This window comes from Muntiacus reevesi, chromosome 9 (assembly GCF_963930625.1).
Source record: "Muntiacus reevesi chromosome 9, mMunRee1.1, whole genome shotgun sequence".
Taxonomy (NCBI): domain Eukaryota; kingdom Metazoa; phylum Chordata; class Mammalia; order Artiodactyla; family Cervidae; genus Muntiacus; species Muntiacus reevesi.
Genome location: NC_089257.1, coordinates 39,063,926 through 39,084,211, shown reverse-complemented (window position 1 = coordinate 39,084,211; position 20,286 = coordinate 39,063,926). Strand labels below are relative to the sequence as shown.

Below are 20,286 nucleotides of genomic sequence, written 5' to 3'. Positions count from 1 at the left end.
AGTCTCTCAGCTGGGTTTTTTTTAAGGCCAGGAGAGGGCCCCAGGAAAATGGGGTGTATTCCAAGATAGAGGAGCTATACATAACCCTCACCAGTAACCCTACCTCTCTGAGCTGTGGGGGGAGTAACTCCTGCCGCACATACCAAGCTCCAGGCAGAAAAATCCATGAGGCTGAGTGGAAACCTGACCCTCCTGAGGGGCATGAGGGTGCACAGTAGTGAGGGGTGGACAGGAACGACTGAGTTTGTGCAGGAGGCCTGCCCAGGTTGAGTGCTACACACAGCAGTTGTCTGTGGCTTAGGAAGTGTTAGGAAAGAAAGTGTGAGGGAGTTTTTGCTTCCCATTGTGGCCTCAGAAGGTGGAATTTTAGATCTCTGAAAGCTGCGGGCAATCTGTGTGCTCAGCCAGGCCCATCCTAGGGCCTTGCTGCTCCACACCTGCCAGCCAGGAAGGCATTCTTTGAGCTCAGAAAGCCAAGGCCCTGGACCATGTCCAGTCCTGACCTCTCACAGCTCTCCTTCACGCCCTGAGGAGCCTGGTGGTAAGAAGCTGAGTCAGAGGAGTTCAAAGGAGGGTGCGTCCCGGACGGGAGCAGGTGCATTGAGGCCTCACTTGGCCCTCAGCCTTCTTTCTGTTCTCTTGCTCTGGAAACGATGGTGGAGTCCTCATCCTCAAAAATCTCCTGGGATTATGCTCGAGCAGGTCAGGTGGGAGGGAGGGTCTTCTCCGCATCCCACTGCCACACCAGCCTCCCCACAGCTGTCCCAGAAGTAACGAGTCTGTAGGAATGAGGTGCAAGATCCAGGACTATGGGCCCTCCAAGACTTAGAGCCAGGCAGGCGGGAGTTCAAACCCCAGCACAGCCATGTGCCCTGGGCAAGTTCACCTCTCTGAATTTCACTTTAGTTTTCTCATCTGAATGATGAGTGATTCAAAGAGTTATGAGGTTTGGGGAGTGTCCATCAAGTTCCCGGTACACAGTTCCCCCCGCTTCTCTCTCCTAAAGAGGTTGAATTGATGGGGCCAAGGGAATAACAGCACCAAATGTTGGGGTAGGGGTTGTTGCAAGGCAGCGTTGGGAGGCGGGGAAGTGAGGAAAAGGGAGAAGCCCTGAGACTGTCCGGGTCGGCACTTCTCCCCTCCACCTAGAACCGGACCAGCCAGGGCAGGAACCAATGACCCAGCGCAATTACGGCGAAGCCCCGCCCCACAGCAGGCCCCGCCCCCCGCCTTTCTCCCTGGTGCCGATCGGCGCGTGCCGCGTTCACAGGCTCTGGCCCGTAGCGGGCCAGCAAACACCATTTTTGGAAGGGCTTGTTGCGGGGCTGGAGGAAGGTGAGGGGAAGCAGGACGTTCCTGAGAGGCGGGTGGCGGCCCAAGGCGATGAGAGGATACAACCTCTGGGATTCGGCCTCCGCCCCGCGCCCACCGCCTCGGAAGGACTGCAGGCTCCAAAGACGCCAGCTACCTCCTCAGTGCCTAAGAAGGCCGCTGCTTCTGTGTGCTCCCCGGCCCCTCCCCTGTGGCTGTTTCCCTCCTACCTTCCAGCCGGCCTCTCCTTTGTCTCACTCACTGGTTCTTCCTATTTTTCACCCCTTCACTGGAGCACTGGACCCTGTTTCCTCTCATTCTCCACCCCACCCCCACGGAGCATGGAGTCGACCCCAATACACCAACCCCTGAGTGCCAGCCTTCACTCTGGAGCTCCAGATGTCCAGCACAGGCTACCTCCTGGAAAGCAGCTATGCTCACCATTATACCACCAGCGTGGCTACCCACTGAACATATCTGGGTACATCTCATTAGGGCCCTAACACTCACAATACTCAATATCCAACATTGACAACTTTTGTCTCTATCAAAGGCATCAGTAAATGTCTAATCCCCGGTGTGGAAACTTCAAAGTTGCTTTGCCTCTTCCCTCTCTCTCCTTCACTTCCTCTGTCAAATCTGTGGGGAAGGCCGGTCAATTCTCCCTCTCTTCCATCTATCCCTCCATGCTCCGAGCCCCAGCTTACTTCCCCCATTCCCTGTCATTCTCCAGCCCCTTATTCCTCCTCAACCCCTTTATTCCACCTTCACCCAGCGTCTAGCACTGACTTTCTAAGACATCCAGCTGGTCATATGACTCCTCCTCAAAACGCTTGCTTGGTTCCTACTGCTTTCAGGATAAATGTCAAGCTCCTCGGCCTGGCATTTGAGGGCTCTCATGATCGACTGTGGCTGACCCCTCCATCACCTGCTCCAAGTGGAGAAGGGTCTAGTCCCTAAGGACATGCTGGTCCTTTCTCCCTTCGGTACAGTCTGTCTCCCTTTCTAGGTTGACTTCCCTTTCTCTCACCTTCCTTTTCTCTGCCCATCCAAAATCCTGGCCCAGCCTTTCTGGGCAAGTTCAACACACACCAGCCCCCACTCACAGTGGACCAGGTGGGCAGGAGGGGTCACTGTATTCTGGGCAGAGCAGGCCTGGCTGACTCACCCCCCTGACTTGCTATCTGTCCCAACATCTCATTCCCATGCTCAGGTTCACCTCCTTTTTCCCACTGGATCTCATTTTCCTCAAGGACGGGCTAGTCCTTTTCACCTCGGCACTGGGCCCCTGCCTTTCAATGGCCTCACCAGCTACTATTGAAAAATGTTGATGGAGCAAAGTAGGAAGGAGACATCAAAGAGAGTGTGGAAATGAGATGGGGCACTTCGGAGCTCGGTCCAGGACACACTGGAGCCTCAAAGAGGCTGCAGGTGGATGTGGGGACACAGGTGGTGTGTGTTTGGAGGGGGTGCTTACTGACCGGCTCTGTGGGCATTCACCTTCCCTGCCGGGGAAGACTGAGGCTGTGGAGTGTGGAACAGATCACTTCACTCCAGGGTAAGGCTGGTAATTGGTGGGACACGGATTTCACGGAGGGTTGGCCTGAAAACCCCTGGGTGACTCCCTCTGGCTGGGAGCCAGGATGTCCACATCTGGGTCTTGGCAACAGGAGCCCATGGTGGGGGGGGGGGGGACATCTCACAGTGCTTCTCTTCCTCAGTCAGAAGCTGCCACCTGTGGCTCCAAGGACAATGGTGAGAGAAGCACCATGTCCTTGGCAACAGCCTGGCATAGTTCCCTGCATTGTCATGTTAAGTACAGACCCCACCACACCGTGGGTGACAAGGCCTTTGCATAGAGGAACAAAAGGCCTCCATTGCCTCTGGAATGGCTTCTTCCACATCTCAGGAAGGTGGTTTTGGGGATGCAGGAAAGAGGGCTGAGGCATTGTGGGCCTACTTCAGGTTCCAGGAGCAGCCAGCAGTGCCCTATGGGGGAAGGCGTGACCTCATGAGGGGGCAGTAAGCTCCCCATGTCTGCTGGGCAGGGGGATAAAGCGGTGGAACAGACAAAAGTTTAGAGAAGGGAGAGACAGCCCCTCTCAGAATCCTACCTTCCTACCTACACCACCCCATGGATGGGGTGGGAGCGCTGAACTGGACCAGGGAAGATGGGCAGGTTTAGGGTGGGCAGAGAAAAGGCAGAGCAGGAAGTCAGCCTAGCATGGGGCCGAACCAGACACTTGGCAGTGCTTTCTGCCTAAGACTGAGGTCACCTCCTGGGATTTGGATCAGGCAGCTCAAGATGCTAGAGCCGGCAGAGGCCAATCCCTCATTGTACAGATAGGGAAACAGGTGAGGGAGGGCAGAAACAGGTCCAGGTCACAGGGAGTAAAGGACAGGGCTGGACCTAGGATCAAGGACTCCTGGTCACTGCCCCACCAGACTAGCTCCTCCTCTTGTAATCTTCCTCCTCCCCTCCTCCTCCTCCCCCTTTCAGCCAAACTGAGGGCTGGGAGGAAAGTCTGCAGATGCAGCTTATAACCCTGGGAAGGGATCCCCAGGACCACGTCATTTCAGCAGACAGGTCAGAGCAGAAATGATTGTGGCTTCAAACTCTGGAACAGCTGGGGCCCTGGCCCAGCTCCACCTCCACCACCCTCCAACCCAACACACTAGGACTGTCCTTGCCAGGAGGCCCTGAGCCACCCACTCAGCCCTGATCTAACTCTTTCCCCTTAACTCCCTGCACCTGAGTGGGGGTGGCGGGGGGGGGGGGGGAGGAGGGGGTGTGACTCAGTGGGATAAAGGCAGCTGCTATATTTGAATGATTACATAAGCTAAGAGGGAAGCAGCTGCAACGTGACTCCATCAAGGTCGGGAGAGAAGTGAAGTTTTGGCCCAGGAGGCAGGGTCTCCTTCCTGCATCCTGAGGTTCCAAGCTGGGTTTAGACAGGACTCTAAAAGGACCTGGAGACTGCAAGCTAGTTTATGCATTGCTGGACTGCAAGAGAGGTTTTCTCTAGGGCATGAGAGGAAGGCTCTGTTCCCTCTCCATCACCTGAGCAAAGAAGCCTCCTGACTTGTGGAAACCCTAAGGCCTGACCTAGACTAAACTCTAGATCTTCCCCCAGGAACTCTTTCCACAAGGAAAGACAGAACTGAAAACACAGCTTGTCACTGACTTAGAAAAGAGTGCCTGCTGGTGAGGGCACAAGGCATGAAGCCTTGGCTCATCCGCACCAGCTGGAGAGGACCTGTGTTCCTGTCCCAGCCCTACCCCTCACCAGGCACCTGACACTGGTAAGTCTATGCCTCAGTTTCTTCACCAATAAAATGAGAACAAGAGGTATCTTTTCCATATGGTTCGTTACAAGGATTACATAAAATGACATGCAAACCCTTAGCCCAGGAGGTGGTGGGTGCTTCATAAAGGCTTATCAGCATCACCATTTACATCATTATTACTGCCGATGCTAAGGACTGGCTAGAGACCTCCCAGGTGACTGAAATGACCCTTTTGCCCCAGTAACAGCTGACCTGAGTGGAAGGTGGGAGGCCAGAGAGAACTGAGATCTGAGACAGGAGCTTGGCTGGATGAGCTGTGTGCCCTTGGGCAAGCCCCTGCCCTCTCTGGCCCTTTGTCTATAAATGAGCCCACAGGATCCCAGGCTCTGGAGTTCATATTTGCAAGACGACTTTCCTCCACTGGGATTAGTGGCTTGTGGCACTGGAAGCTGCAGTGCAAGTAGAGTTGGTCAGGATGCCGGTGATCTGGGGGTGGTGTGAGCTGGAGGCGGGTTCGGCAGCCAGCACTGGGCACCAGTCCAAGGCCCACCTCCCTGGGGCCTCTTGGCAGCTCCTCCGGGGGTCTCCGCAGGACCCTGGAGGAGGAAGGCTGCGCCCACCTGGGCTGTGTTGCCATGACGCTGGTCTCCATGGTGCTAGGCACACAATCCTCCCTTCACCCAGGAGGAGGAACTGGAAGTGACAGGAGCGGAGGCAGCTTAGGCCCTGAGGCCTGCGGGCCTGGCCCTCCATCTCCATCAGTGCCACAAGCCACTCAGGACGGAGGGCAGGGAGGAAGAACACCTTCCACCCCAGAGGGTCAGAGGAGTGACAGAGAGGGACTCTGAGTGAGTGGAGGAAGACATACAAAGGAATGGCAGAGATGGGGGAAGGCAGGGAGAGCCGGGAGACGTAGGGGAAGGGTGGGGTGGTGGGGAAGAACACACTGCAGTCACGAAGGGGGAAGTGCCTCCCAAGCTGACAAGTGGTGGGAGGCACCATCCAGCCCATCTCTTTGGTCTCAGGGTTTTGAGGTGGGTGGTGGTGGGAGGACAGAGTGGAGGAGGAGGAAGGGCAGGAGGGAGGGGGGCAGTTTTCCTAGAGAGCTTTGTGTGCGGGGGTGTTCACACACGTGCAGTCTGTGTGTGTGTGTGTAAGTTCAGGAGGAGGTGTGCAGGCACTGTGTGTGTGTGCGCTGTGTGTGCCTATGCCACTGTGTCTCCAGGGTGATAAATACAGCAGTAGGAGCTATAACCAGGGCAGAGAAAATGAGGAAATTTCCACAGGCTGAAAGAGGCGTGGGAGAGGGGAACATCCTAGGGTTGAACCAGCTTGGACTGACCGGGAAACCCTGTCCCTGACAGCTCTTCCCTGGCCAATCTCTAGCTGGATTCAAGCAGTCTGGGTTCACACACACACACACCCTAAGTGTGCACAGGGCAATATGATGGAAGAGCAATCCAGAAGAGCTTCCTGAAGGTGTCATACTAGAGGAGAGGTTGGGAGGTTTATGCCAGCTATACTTATGAGTACAAGATACAGACGCTCCTCAGATCAAAGACTGGGTCACAGAGTGAAGGGGAACTGGTTGGGGAAGACCCCAACACCAGAGGCCAGGGGGACAGGTCCCGGAGTGCCCATGGTGCACTAGGCTCCAATCAGAACAGATGGCTCCCTGCGGGGCCACACCACCTTGCCTGGGGCGCACGCCAATCCCTCTCCCAGAAATATCTCCCACTCAACTCCACCTGCAGAAACAGCACTTGTCCTTCCAAGCTCAACTCCTCCTCAGAGTCTTTCCTGATCAGTTTCTCCCAACCAGAAGAGCTCTTCCTTCCCCCACCCCACCTGTTCACCTGCTCCAGCTTTTTGGTGTTCTGTGAAGCCCTGCATGCACAGTAAGTGTTCAAGAAAAGCTTGTGGAATGAAAACATGCTGGTCCTGGAAAGGACTCTGGGTGCCATGATGTCTCTCCAGATATATCTGGGAGGGGATTATTGAGGGACAGTGCTAGGGACTTCACGCTTATTAGCTCATTTAGTCTTCCCCTGAGTGGGTGCTATTAATATCTCCAAAGAACAGAAGAGAACACCGAGGACCCCAGACCTTGGGAACTCAGCCAAAACTAGCATGTAGACGGAGTGTTGGCATCTGCCCAGCTGGCATCCACACCCATGCTTTTATTATGATCTATCTGGCTGTGCCAGGTCTTAGTTGTGGCATGTGGGATCTAGTTCCCTGATCAGAGATTGAACCCAGGCCCCATGTATTGAGAGTGCGAGGTCTTAGCCACTGGACTACCAGGGAAGTCCTACACCCATGCTTTTCAAAACCACCAGTTGTGGGTAGGGGGCTTGGGAGCCACAAGAGCATGGGGCCAGGAAAGAAGGCCTCATCTCTAGACCCCCCCTTCTAATCCCTGGGCTCAGGGGGAAGCAAGGAGGCAGAGCCCACCTTCCCCTCCCCCACCCCATTGATTTCTTGTGGAGCCCAAGGGTCTCCTGGGGCCTGGAGGCCCTTGACAGCTGGATGGCTGCTGAACAATTTGCAGGGTGGGCAGGCTGAGCAGGAAGGAGGCAGAAGAGAGACAAGACACCCCACCCCACCTCCCAGCCCAGCCTCCTCTCCATCCACAATGCCTTCACCCCGGAGATCTGACACCCGGAAGAATGCCACAGTCTTCTCTCCCAGGGCTCCCCATGGTTTCCTGCCATTAGGCCCAGACTTGGGTTGACCCCAAAGGCCTGTCCCCACCCCCAATAAATACTTTGACCCCTCCCCCATCCCACCTTGCACCCGCTCCTTACTATGTGTACCTGGCAAGGCTTCCGGTCTTCAGTGGCAACTTAAGGGCACCTCCTCCTCCAGGAAGCCTCCTCCAAGAGCTGCTGCCCACACCTCGGCAGGTCTGGCTCCAGGTTCCTTATATTCATCCCCCTCAATCCAACTTCCACTAATATGTGAACAAACTATCCAAGGTCCCAAGCGGCCCCATTTCTAGAAATCTTTGTGACAAAGACCAGCAGAGTCTCCTGCCCTAATCCACCCAACACTGCCGTCTTTGCCATGTTTCATTAGGTTGAGGCCCTGAAGGCTCCTATTGGGATGTCATCCCTGATCCCCAGGAAAAGCACTTTAAGTTATCATTAACTCTACACAGTTCTGATCCCCTTCCCCATGAGACAAATGGAGCCACTTATGAGAGGAGACAGCAGAATCAGAATCAGGAGTGGAGGAAGGAGAACCTCCCAAAGTGGGGCGGTAGAAATGAATCGCAACCCCAATTCAGGAGAGCTGTGTGACCTTGTACAAGTCGCTTCCCTTCTCTGGGCCTTTCTTCCTCTGCCAGGAGATAGCGCCTACATAGGCGTTGACCCACAAAGGCCTTTCCTCCCTCCTTCGGACTCCAAAAGCCTGGGAGTCCAAAGCACTTCCTCCGTTGTGCTGCCTTCCAGAATATCACCAGACCTATGGTCAAAGGCAGGGCCAGGTTCCACCGGACACTCCAACAGAGGACGGCCACAAGGGGGCCTTCCAGAACCTGTTCTGGGACCAGCAGTATTGCGTTGTCCATGGCTGCCCTCTGGTGGCCCAGTGCAGTCACTGCAGCCTGTCCGTCCGTGAGTTGAGGTAAAGAAATGACACTTCGCAGTCTAGCAGGGGAGTGCCTCCAGTCTCACCCACCCTTTCTCTGGGCCACAGGGCTAGCTGGTCAGTCCAAGGTCAGGTCCAGGGAAGAATTCCAGCCCCAAAGCACTTGGAAAAGGGTCTTATCTTAGCTGCAGGTAGGATGGCCAGCTTGGTCTGGAGCAGCCCACCTAGGGCAGGACAAAAGTTGCCAGAGAACCTGGCATCCACTTTCCCTTCCCAAGAGACAGGAACAAGAAGCCTGGAGTCCAGGTCTCCAAGACCCCCATCCGTACCCAGGCCTCCCCACTGAACCGGATCAGAAGTCATGTGATCGACCCACCCCCAACCACTTTGTCCAGACTCAGTGGCTTAGGCTGGGAGGTCAGCCTATCTGCCCGCTGGTCCCTGGAGAGAGGCTGGTAATGAGGCTTTAGGCAGGGACAGGAATGTGGTGTCTGGCACCTTCCCAGGGAGTCCCAAATTTGTCTCTGCCCCCCACTTGCCAGGGCCTTGTCTTCTTGGAGGAGATGGCCAGGCAGTGCCCAGTGAGGGCAGTTTCCTGGTCCAAGGCAGGGTACCTCTGGACGGGTATGCACAGAAGCCCAGGGTAACCTGAGGCCCTTATTCCTAATATAGCTCTGGTGCCTCTGTGACCTTGTGTCTCTAGAGGGGCTGACAAGCTACCCTGAGTCACTCATGTGCCACACACCTAGCCCCTGGCTCGGAATCAGATGGCAGCAGGGAGAGCCCAGCCGGGGTCTGTCCTAGCCAGAGTCAGGACCCACAATTCCCACCCTGGCTGCACAGGAGTACAATGAGGATGGCCCGGGGCCCGGCCGGGGCTCTGCCTGGGGCAGGTGGGGAGTGTCTGAACTGGGGAGGGCCTGGAGGGAGCAGGGCCAGGTCCCCAGCTTCAGGGCACAAAGCATTCACCTCTGGACCTCCTGGCCCCTCTTACCCTGGGACACCGGAAACCACCAACCGATTATAGACCTCAGCACCAGGGGATAAAATATACAGATATATTTATATTATCAAAAGGTCCCCAAAGTGGGGAAGGGGCACCGGGCAGCCTGGGCCCTCCCAGTAAGCCCAGAGCAGAAGCGGGGCTGAAGTGCCCCGAATCCAGTTCTCAGCCCTGTACACATGTACCCAGAGCTCCCTCCCCACCACAGCTGAGTGTTCCTTCAGGGCATCCGCTTTCGGGTGTTCTGGAGTTTGTGGCCAAAGGGTGGGCTCCCTTCCAGCGGGGGCCTCGAGCCTCTGAAAGGACGGCAGCCTGCCAGGGTTCCTGACAGACGCCCATCTTTCCAACCCCTCTGAACTCAGGGTGGGTGACCCTGCGGGGGAGCAGGCAAGGAGGGCTGAGCACCTGGACAGAGCAGGTAAGGGACTCCTCCTCAGGCAGACCCTGCTGCCTGCCCCCCCAAGTCCTGGCCAGGGAACCCCAGGCTGCAGTCAGGATGAGGGGCGTGTGGATGCGGCTTCCTCAGGCGCCCCCTGCTGGCTCACGCCAGGCACGCAGGGCATGAGGGCATCTGCCCAGGAAAGGCTTCACGGTGGTGACGGCGTGGCAGAGTCCCAACAGGGCTCAGACGTTTCGGAGAAGCTGTGGAAAGGCAGAGAAGCCCAGATTCCATGAGCACACTTGTGAAAACTCACAGGGAGTCGGGGGCCAGGGGCCAGCAATAGAGGGGGCTCCCGTGAACCCAAGGGGCCTGTGGGGGCTCCCACTGAGGACAGACGAGGGCACTAGAGAGGAGGAACAAAGGTAAGTCAGGGAGAAGGTGGGCGCCGGCCAGGTCCCCAGACACCTGCACACAGGGATGGAGAGCCACTCACAGAGAGGGGGTCCGCAGAAAAGGCGGCCACACTCCGGCGCATCTCGTTCTCGCTGCCTCGCAGGGGGATCAGCGAAATGCTGCCCAGCCGGACCTCAGGCGCCGCCCGAGACACGCGTGAGGGTTCCGAGGGCCACACCAGGCCGTCGTGCTGGGCGGCAGGGGAGAGGAGGGGCGCTGGGCCTGGGCTCGGCTTCCGCTGGGCCCAGACACTCGGCTCTGGATTCACCCACCCTTCCCAGAAATGCCTCGGCTATGACCTGAGGTGAAACCCTCAGCTTTGATCTGAGCCGGTATGAGAAGCAGCTGTTAGGAGAACATGACTGTATCCCCGGCAAAGCCCAGCCAATTATGTTACTCAACAACTCTCATTTCCAGGTCCACAAACAAACCGCTCCAAGAATGCAGCGCCAAGAAAACAGTTCTACAGGAACAAGTCCGCTTCTTTTCACCAGAAACCCAGAAAACTACAGAATCCACTCTGATCCCCTTTAGACGCTGACTACCAGGAAGCTCAGGGCTACAAGAGCTCAACCCGAGGCCCTGGTACAGTCTTGTCTTCCTTTCCCCCGAACGATTCTGAGTTCTCGTTTAAAAAACCTGTTTGGGGACTTCCCTGGTGGTCCAGTAGACTCTGCACTCCCAATGTAGGGTATGATCCCTGGTCAGGGAACTAAGATCCCACATGCCGTGAGGCAAAAACAAAAACACACCTGTTTTAAGTCCAGCCCACCCCTCTAGCCCTTTTCTGGCTTCAAGTCCTCTCCAACCCGCTCCCACCTAGCCACCTGGAGCAGCCACCTCACAGGCCCCCTCACCTCCAGGCTCAGCCCTCGGTCCATCCTTCCCTACAAGACGCACCCAGAATGAACCCTCTCAGATGCAACCCTGCCCACCACTCTTGCTTAAAAAGTCCCCCTTAGAACTGCTGACTGACAAGTTTAGCTTCCTTGGCGTGGCCTTCAAGACTGAGATTTTACTCCCAGCTCCCTTTTCAGTACCAAGGTCTAACACTCCTAGGCTTCTATCTTTATGCCCTCTCGGACAGTCCTGCCACGCCTGTGAGCCCACTGTTTCCTTGGCCTAGAATCCCCTCTGCCCCTACCTGTGCTTGGGGACCACGCCCTGATCCCCAAAGGTTCCACTTCCATGATAGCCTCTCCCTGCGGCCTTCCCCACTCTGCCACCACCTTCATGAGCAGCGTCCCTGGCTTCCCTCTGTCACCCAAGCACTCGGCTCTAACAGGCCCCTCCTGGATCTGTTTTCCTTTCCATGTGGGGAGTGAGTGCCCGAGAGCAGGGGCCTCCACCCTCTGTCTCTAGCATGCCTGGCTCCAGGCTGGACCACAGTAGGTGCCAGGAAGGGTTTATACGAGAACGAACATACAAATGCCTTAAAAGCAATTCAAAGTCCTGAAGCAATTGGTGGCTTAAACAGTGAAGAAGCACACACACACACACATGCTCTGTAACGGAGGCGTTCTGGGACCCCACCCCACGCCCTGCACCCCGCGCCTGGTACCTGCACGAAGAGGAAGGTGGCGAACCACTCCCGGAGCTCCATCTGAGTCTCACAGCACAGGTACCTGCAGGGTGGGGCACAGATCTGGACACCATCAGGGCCAGGCCGGCTGGGCAGGGACACCCTACCCTGCTCCCCTGCCCAGGGTCTCAGGGGCGGCACCCAGACCTGGACAGTGAGGGGACCCAGTCCAGGGGAGCACGCTACCACCCCTCGGCCTGGGGCCCGCGCTCACCACTGCTGCTTTTCGTGTTTCTCCGTCTCATGTATCACCGTGAAGCCCCAGCTGCAGAGGAGGAGCAGGTGTGGTCACTCGACAACCCGGAGAGGCCTCACAGCCCAGCAACCCGGACCAGGGCTGGGGGCAGAGCTCAGGGCCTTCAGCAGTCACAGCACATCCCAGCCTCTGTCTCCTCCTCTCACGGGCCCCTCCCGCCAGCCTCCCAGAGACTTGGCTCCCTATCCTCGAGCCCTATCCCCCCAGAGACAAGCAGGCACAGCCAGGGGCTAAGAGGAGAATGCCAGAAACCCAAGTTGAGTGACTGCAACTAATAACAATGGGAGTGGCTGTGCATCGCGTTTCAACTTTTAAAACATACAACCATCTCAACTGTATTTCAATTTAAAAAAAAGAAGAAACACAATCACCTTCTGGAACAGGCGTGCCATTATTTTTCCCTTTCTACAGATGTGGGAAGTAAGGCGCACAGAGGTCCCAGAGTTACTCAGTGACTAACTGGATTTCGTCCAGGCCAATGGTTCTTAGACATGAGCCAGCATCAGAGTTCCCAAGATGGCTTGTGACAGCCCAGACTGCTGCCCCCACCCCGAGAATCCATAATTCAGCACGGCTGGGGTGGTTCCCGAGAATTTGGGTTTCTGACATGTTTCCAGGTGATGCTGATGCTGCTGGTCTGGGAGACCACACCTTCAGAACTACTGAACCAACTCCTGTCAAGTTCACAGCCCCCAGCCATATCTCCCCTGTCCGTTCTGAGCCCCACAGACCCACTTCCCCAGCTCACCAGGTGGGTGGCCGGAGTTTCTTCTTCACTCCCAAGTAGACCTTGAGACTCCTGACAGGCCACTCCTTCTCAGGCCGGTGACTCTGGGAGGGGGAGGGCAGAGGGGGCAGGCACTTCAGCCAGTCGGGGTGGGCACTGGGGCAGGTCTTCCAACTGGGTGCCTCCCTCCCCCTTCTCCCAGCCCCTCCATATCCCAGCACAGGGGCCCTCCTCTGGGAAGCCTTCCTGACAAAGCCCTCCCTGATCACAATCCAGCCCAACAGAGCCCCCAGGCCTCTCTCCCTGCAGCAGCATCAGACAGTCAACCCTCAGTCCCCGGGGCAGCTGGATGCCCACAGCAGTGACTCCCAGTCCCTCCCTGCTGCCCTGCAGATGAGAACTGACTCGCAGCACCAGCTGATCCAGCTCGACTGCGGAGGGACATCTGCACGCTGCACATCACCCTCTGGCACTGAATTAAACGAGCTTGTATGAGCTGAGCACCTCGGACGGCTGCTTGTGTCCGTGTCTCAGGTCGTTTATTCCTCACCCCTCCCTGCCCTGCGGAGGCTCCAGGGTTGACTGTGTGAACAGAAGGCTCGTGGGGTGAGCAGTTACTGATTCTTTGATTCCACAAAGTGAAGGCTAATGACTCAAGCTGAAGCAGAATAGCCATTTGGTAGACCACAAGAAGAACTTCCCAATGGTCTAGGTAAGGAAGCAGCAGACCAATGTACTGGGGAGGGGCACCAGATCACTAACATGCTCACCTCTGGTCCCCGCCTCTGCATATGGGTCTGGGCTTGGAAGGAGCAGGCTGGCTCGGAGGCAGGGGAGTGGGAGCAATGACCTCCAGGGAAGAAGTTAGTTAGAGGTCAAGCTGATGAGCCTTCCTCCTGTTCTGGGAGCCACTTGCTCGAAGCCCTGCCCCCACCAGGCAACCCTGGTACCAGTAGGGACACCAGGGTGGATGGCAGGGGAAGGGGGACTCACTTACAACCGAAACTGGGGGTCAAATTTGGGCCATCTCTACTCTGTTCCCCACCATTGCTCCCAGCCACCCCCAGGCACGGCTCCTCAGCAGGAACAAAAAGAGGGGACCTAGGGGATGGGCGGAGAGATGGAGAGTTTTGGGAATTAGTGGACTTCCTTGTGAGGTCTCAGTAGGATGAGCTGACTAGGGATAGTGGAGACTTCGGCGCGATCACATGGGTGTGGTTTAGGAGGGGCTTATTAGGAACCTTCACTCTGCTTTCACCCCCAGTCCCCCTAATGACCAAGCCTCTGTTGGGGAGCCCTATATTTCCTGCATATAGCAGGACAATGGTACCCAAGAGGGCCGGGAACAAGCAGGGCTGCAGGCAGGGAGGAAACTGAACTGGGTGGAGGGAAGGGAAATCAGGCTGTGGATATGAGAGGACAAGGTGTGGGAAGAACAGAGGAGAAGATGCCTATGTGCAAGCAAGGAAAACACAAGACTGAGAGCACTTGAGCCTCAAGAAATCAGACTGAGGCTGGAAGAAACTAGGCAACAGGAATGGAAAGACTGAGACAGAGGTCCTAAAAGAACTTAGGCTGAAGGCATGGAAAACATCCGGCTCTGGGCATGTTAGGATAAGGACGTGGGGGAAACTGGGCTACAGGTACAGAAGGAAACAGGCTGGGGAATGAAAAGCAGGCAGCGGGCTAGGAAAAGTCAGGCTGTGGGTGTGAAGGGAAGAGAGCCAAAAGCAAGGAGTAAAGTGAACCAAGAGTGGGCAGAGCAGGGCGAAGAGAAAACTGGGAATGAAGGCATTCAAGCCAGGCTGTGGCTCTGTGAGAATCAGAATAAACCACCCTCAAGCCTCAGGTGCTGGTGCGCGTGGTATACACGTGGCAGGTGTGACACGAGCATGGCCAAGACAGGGAGGTTGAGTGGGCTTTGGGGGGCAAGGGGCGCATCAGTCAATGTTATCTTCTGATCAAGCAGGTCATCTTTCCAGCATTTCCAAGGTATAAGGTCAGTGACAGGGAACGAAGCTCAAAGACCTCTGCTAGAACCTAGATCTTTCTAGAATGTGCCTTTCCAGGTGCCTCAGGGTCTTTAACAATGGGAGACCCCAGGATGAGGCTTGGGTCTTCACCTATCCTGAACTGCCAGGGGCTGTTCCAAATTCAAGTCTTCTGTCCTGTTGCCCCACACACTAGCAGATACCAGGATTACAAACAGCTCACTGGCTCCTATGAGACTGGTGCTGGCTGCCCCGGGAGAGCACCACCAAGGCCTACACTGACCAGCCCTTGCTGCCGAGGCCCTCTCCCCTATATTCCGGGGAGTAAAAAGCTGGAGCTCTGAGGCTTACAAATCTGGATTTGAAACCCAGTCTACCGCCTAGAGACGGCCTTAGACAAGGCACTTGAAGCCTGCTTTCTCCCTGTGAAGTGGGGACAATACCCCTCCCCACACGACAGCAGGGAGATTACATGTCCCAGTACATGAAAGGCCGGACACAAAGCCTGGTTCCATAAACATTAGATCTACTTCCTCTTTCTAGTTCTCCTGCCTTCTCTCCTCCACATCAAGGGATCAGCAGACGCTGATGATGTTTCAGGTGCCTCAGCCATCCTCCCTTCTCTCTGTCCACACACAAACAGTCCCTAGAGGGAGGAAGCCAGCAAAAAGGTATTCCAGAACCAAGGGGGACTGACTAGAGGGGTAAGGTCCAGAAGTAAGGATGTGATGACGATGACACAGGGAGGCAAAGAAGAGGCATTCCCCACAAGGGTCAGCAAGAGCCCAGGCTGCATTAATAGAGATATAGTGTGCAAAGAGAGGGAGGTGAGGGCCCTGCTCTATCTGCTCTGCTCCCTCCATGGCAGCCAGGCCTCTTCAGATGTCCTCAGGAGACACAAAGAGCAAGAAGGGCAGGAGACACTGGTAGGAGCTCAGGCTGGACCCCTGGGCTTAGAAACATGTTTCTGCTGACTGTCTCCACAGAGCACCCGGACTCTGTGGTACCCAAGGCACAGCTGGGATCCACAGGGGTATCATGGGAGGCAGATCTCAGCTGAACCTGAGTCTGGGGTTTCTCCCAGACAGGCGTATCATTCTAGAGACAGGGCAGCCCCCAGGGAGGAGAGGTTGAGCTTCCCTCTCTCAGAGTGTGTAAACAAAGGCTGGCAACCAGCTACCAGTGGGGAATATACCACAAGCTCCTGTAGTCCTGCTCTCATGTTTTAGGATAAGGAAAGTAACAATGATGTTCTAATAGCACTGGAACTCTCTCCAGGGTTGGAAAGAGGGTGGTTCCAACGGGCCTCCACTAACTGGCTCCACAGCTGAGTCCTTTGGAGAATTCGAAAGCACTGACAGGGAACCCTGGCGAAGGACTCTGGGACAGAGCTGGTGATGAGAAGGGCAGGAGCCTAGGCCACAGCCCTTGGGTAGAGACCGAGAAACCATGCCTGGAGATGGCCAGGAGCTCTAGCTGTGACCCTGTGCTCCCCCAAGCTCATTTGACCCCCAGGCGGTGTAAGGCAGCTGGCAGTTGACCCAGAGCTACTCACGGTCTCAGGGGCCCCGCTCCATGGCCTCTGGCTCTGTTTGATAGAGGATCAGGGTTACGGACGAAGGAGGCCCAGGGCTAGGACGGTGAGTGTAGTGGTGCGTGGCGGGATGTGGCTCGTATGTGCAAAAGATGAGGGGGAGGCGCTGGGATGGAGATGGTGTCTGGTCAGGGAGAACACCTGACGTGTGGACAGCGTGGGCAGAGTGGGCTAGGAGTGGGAGTGGCTATGAAGCAACAAGGCATGCGTGGGCCACAGCTTGGGGCTGTCACCACACAGCATCTTCTTGTGGGTGACATGACCAGGCACGGGGGGATAGCACATGCCTGATGTAACGGCATTCAGATACCAGGGACTGGGAGGGCCCCAGGGCAAAGCCAGAGCCACAGCGGGAGGGTCTCTGAGAGTCCACAGCTCCCCGCAACCAGTGCTGTGCCATATCAAGACCCCAAGATGGGGATGCTCCCGCCATCAGGCCCAGGGGGACACTGGAACCTGGGTGACTGAGCACGCGTGGGTGCAGGTGCCCACTGCCAGGGCAGAACCCGGCAGGATCACATACCCGGACCTCCTTATAGAGCCGCAGGCAGCTGCTGTTGAGGATGAAGTAGCGATCGTGGAAGCCGCCTGTGGGCAGGCCCAGGCCCAGGAGGCTGCGGTCCTCTCGGAACTTCATCATGCCATGCTTGGTCTCGCCCACGTGGCTGGCTGGGGGAGGAGTGGAGTGGGCGCGAGCTGTGTCCACCGTGGACACAGACGCCCGGGGCGGGATCCCCCAATGAAGGAAACCGCCCTGTCCTGCCCCAGCCTCTGAAGAGGCCTGCCCCCTTGGTACTCGCTGCCCGAGCCTCTCCTGCCTGGCTCCACCATATCCTGCACCGGGTCTAGATGGAGGGACCCCCCAGCCAGGCTTCCCAGCCCTGCAGGCACCGCCCACCCAGGGACACCACCTACCTAGGTACAGCAGCATGGCCTCCATGGACTGGTGCTTCTTCACCACCAGGTAGCTATCTGTGCCCAGCCCGTGTAAGATGGGAAGCACCTTCTCCGCAAAGTGCAGGGGGCGCTCTGGGGAGAGGACACTTGGTCACTGGGGCCACAAAGGCCGGATAGCACTGAGGGCTGGCCCATGGACACACATCACCTACGTGGTGAACGGTGCCGTCCACTGCCTCTGCCTCCTAGTGCCACATTGCCCCCCTGACCACCCCTGACACATCTGGGCAGGACCAAACCTGCTCCAACCTACCATGTTCAAAACCAAGCTGGTGATCTTTCCTGTGTGTCCTCATCAGGGCAAAGAGCACTGCCCACCAGACTACTCAAGCCGGAAATAAACTCTCCTCCCTCTCAGTCTGCAAACTGTCGAATCTCTCTGCTTCTTTCCAGCTCCTTGCAGCCACCCTGGCGCATGATACCATCTTCCTGGACGAATGCTGTGGCCTCTGAAGCAGTCCCTGCCATGGGCTCTCATCCCCTCTCTCTGTGTCCCTCTACCCAGCAGTAAGGAGGAATCTTTTCCAGCTCCCAACCACTAATTCTTCAATGGCCTTGCATTGCTGTCAGGCCATGAGGGCGGCCTCTGCCTCCATCTTCAGCCCCACCCCGTGCCACACACCTCACAGCCCTTATCTCAAGTTCCTTGAGAGGATAGTGGTCCTGGCCGCCTCTGGGCCTTTGTCCATGCTCTCCCCACTGCCTGGAAGTATGTTCCTCTCTTCTTCAACAAGTAACTCCTACTCTTCCTTAACCTCCTAGTCCAGGGACTCCAAAGCCAGAGACCTTGTTAAAAGCTCTGGTGGCCTTATGGCCCTTTCTTTCACAGAAGTGAACACAGCTGTAGTTGTGTGTTTATGGGTGTGATCACAGGATCAGTACCTCTATTCCATACTAGAGTAACCCCTGTCAGGGAAGGGATTATGTGCCCGACTCTCCTGCCGAGTGCCTGGCACTAAAAAACAACAGTAAAACAAATGAACAGATACGCTCTCAACCTCCACTGCCACTGAGATCATCCTTCACCCTAAAATGCCTTTATCACCCACTTCACCACCATGGCCCCTTAACAACACCATCACCAGCACCGCACCCCATTTCTCCAGCATGCTTATCACCACACTACCTGCTTCACCACCCATGCTGTCACTCACAATCCCATTATCAAATTCAGCATCTCCACCCTTGCAAACAACACCAATCTCATTAACACTCGAGAAAGTGCCAAAGCTGACACATCTACTCCTTCACGGTCCCGCCCATCAGCCATGTAACAGCTGCCACCTGAACCCCCACCAGCACACTTCACCACCATCACTGAGGTCACAACTTGATAGCAACATCCATCACCTAAACCCCCCCCGTGCCACCAGTATCACCAAACTGTGGGGTAGGGAATGACAGACTGGGGCTGCCCCATTTCCTGCACCAGTCCTGGTGGTCACGCACCTGCCTCCTCCCTCTCGTTGACCTCGAAGCAGGTCCAATAGTCCTTCTCCCTGATGCCCACATTCCTGCGATCCAGGATCTCCAAGGTAAGCTCCTCTGCGGTCATGGATGCTGGGATCTGCGGGGACCCAGGAGGAGGAGGAGATCAGCCTACCCAACCCCCAACCCCGACTCTGTCACAACTTTGCTGTGTGGTTCTAAGCCCACCCCTTTCAGGATCCTTTGGAGTAGTGGGATGCAGGAGGCTGTCTCTGAGTGGTCCTGATGGGTGAGGAGAAGGGAAAGAGACAGGTCCTGGCACTGGCCAGATACAGGTCCCAAACCGGGGCTCCCCTGGGGGTGGAAGCCATGCTCCCTGGTTATTGGAGCCTGTGCCTGGTCCAGCCTGACTCTCCTAGCCCCTGGCCTCTTGGTCCCTGGTCCCCACCTTGACATGTTGCTCCGCCTCTGCCTTCTTCTCCTCTAGGTACACGGTACAGATGAAGTCACCGGCGTGCTGTGGGGAGACAGGGCTCAGCGGGAGGCCTGGGGAGTGGGTGCAGGTGCCTGGCCTGAGCCCCCCACCCCAGGCCTTGCCCTCCACCTGGGTCCCGCTAGCAGTGCCAGCCACACGCATCTTCACGATGGCAGTGACCTCCTCCCGCTGCTTCCTCAGCTCCTCCTCATCCACCTGCGAAGGGGGAAGGGACAGGCCCAGATGGTCACTGCCACCTGTGAGGCTGAACGCTTCCTGCCACTGCCCACCGGCTGGGGAACGCACGCTAAACACCACCACATAGTGGTTGATGAGGTCTTCCACCACACGGCCAGCCTTGTAGTCCTGCCCATCTGTCTGGAAGAGCGTGGGCCCAAACACAATAGCCAGGTTGTGCGTGTTCATCTGGTTCGTGTCTGAGAAGCACTGGACACTGGACACAGAAGGACGGAAGCCTTGAATGAGGGGTCTAACCCAGGACTTCCCTACCTCACCTTCCTAATTCCTGCCAGGTCCATGAATATCTCCTGGAGTGAAGCCAGGATAGGTCCCAGTCAGAGAGGACCACTAGTTAAGAGGAAGAGGAGACAGTCTTTCTGACCAAGTCTTGGGTCCCAGGGAGAAGCAAGGCTGGGAAACTCAAGAGATGTGGCTGCTAGCTGAAACCTCCTCTACTCTCCCACCCTGAAGGAAGCAAGCTGGGAGCCAAAGTGTCCAAAACCAGGGCACATCATAAGGCAACACTCAGTTCCCAGACCCACCTGGTTCCCAGGGGAGAAGAGTCAGCCAGGTTGGGAGTAGAAGTCTTTTCCACCCCAGCCCCCCAGGAGTGCTGCTCCTCACCAGTACAAGTGGCTGATAAGAGCCTTCACTGTGGCCCGGTTGACTGGGGGCAGACGTGCCAGAAGCTCTCGGTACCTGGACACCTTCTCCTCCTCATCCTCAATCTCTGGGTGGGGGGAGATGGATCAGGTCAGGAATCCACCCCCCCCCCCCCAGTAACCACCTTCCCTGTCCCGCTGCTCTGCCTCTCATCCTAGGTGATAGCACTCCCTACCCCCTCTAAGTCAAATAAGGCCAGTTGGAGAACTCCAAGGGACCCCCGCACTGCATACAGTGACAATGGGAATGAGAGGCAAGGATGAAGGGGCACTAGAGTCCACCGCTGGGGCATGCTTAGCCCCAAGCGCATGATGGGGAGGGCAGGGAAAACTGAGATCAGAG

The 20,286-nt window shown here is 56.6% G+C and overlaps 1 protein-coding gene across 5 annotated transcripts in view; it reads right to left on the bottom strand.

Moving 5' to 3' along the window:
• Positions 1-9,238: 9,238 nt before the first annotated feature.
• The window catches only part of ARAP1 (ArfGAP with RhoGAP domain, ankyrin repeat and PH domain 1), a 60,791-nt gene continuing 49,743 nt past the window's right edge, over positions 9,239-20,286 (bottom strand). For 4 of the 5 annotated variants that reach the window (XM_065943949.1, XM_065943952.1, XM_065943950.1 and 1 more), the window contains 13 exons: positions 19,906-20,011; positions 19,348-19,495; positions 19,171-19,257; positions 19,015-19,083; positions 18,588-18,705; positions 17,097-17,210; positions 16,705-16,850; positions 16,143-16,175; positions 12,618-12,700; positions 11,828-11,878; positions 11,593-11,656; positions 10,072-10,221; positions 9,239-9,838 (listed from right to left, as the gene is read on the bottom strand). In XM_065943949.1, coding sequence (XP_065800021.1) covers positions 9,821-9,838; positions 10,072-10,221; positions 11,593-11,656; positions 11,828-11,878; positions 12,618-12,700; positions 16,143-16,175; positions 16,705-16,850; positions 17,097-17,210; positions 18,588-18,705; positions 19,015-19,083; positions 19,171-19,257; positions 19,348-19,495; positions 19,906-20,011 — 1,187 coding nt within the window. In that variant the 3' untranslated portion in view covers positions 9,239-9,820. The remainder of the gene's footprint in view (positions 9,839-10,071; positions 10,222-11,592; positions 11,657-11,827; positions 11,879-12,617; positions 12,701-16,142; positions 16,176-16,704; positions 16,851-17,096; positions 17,211-18,587; positions 18,706-19,014; positions 19,084-19,170; positions 19,258-19,347; positions 19,496-19,905; positions 20,012-20,286) is intronic. The other variant, XM_065943951.1, reaches the window with a different exon arrangement.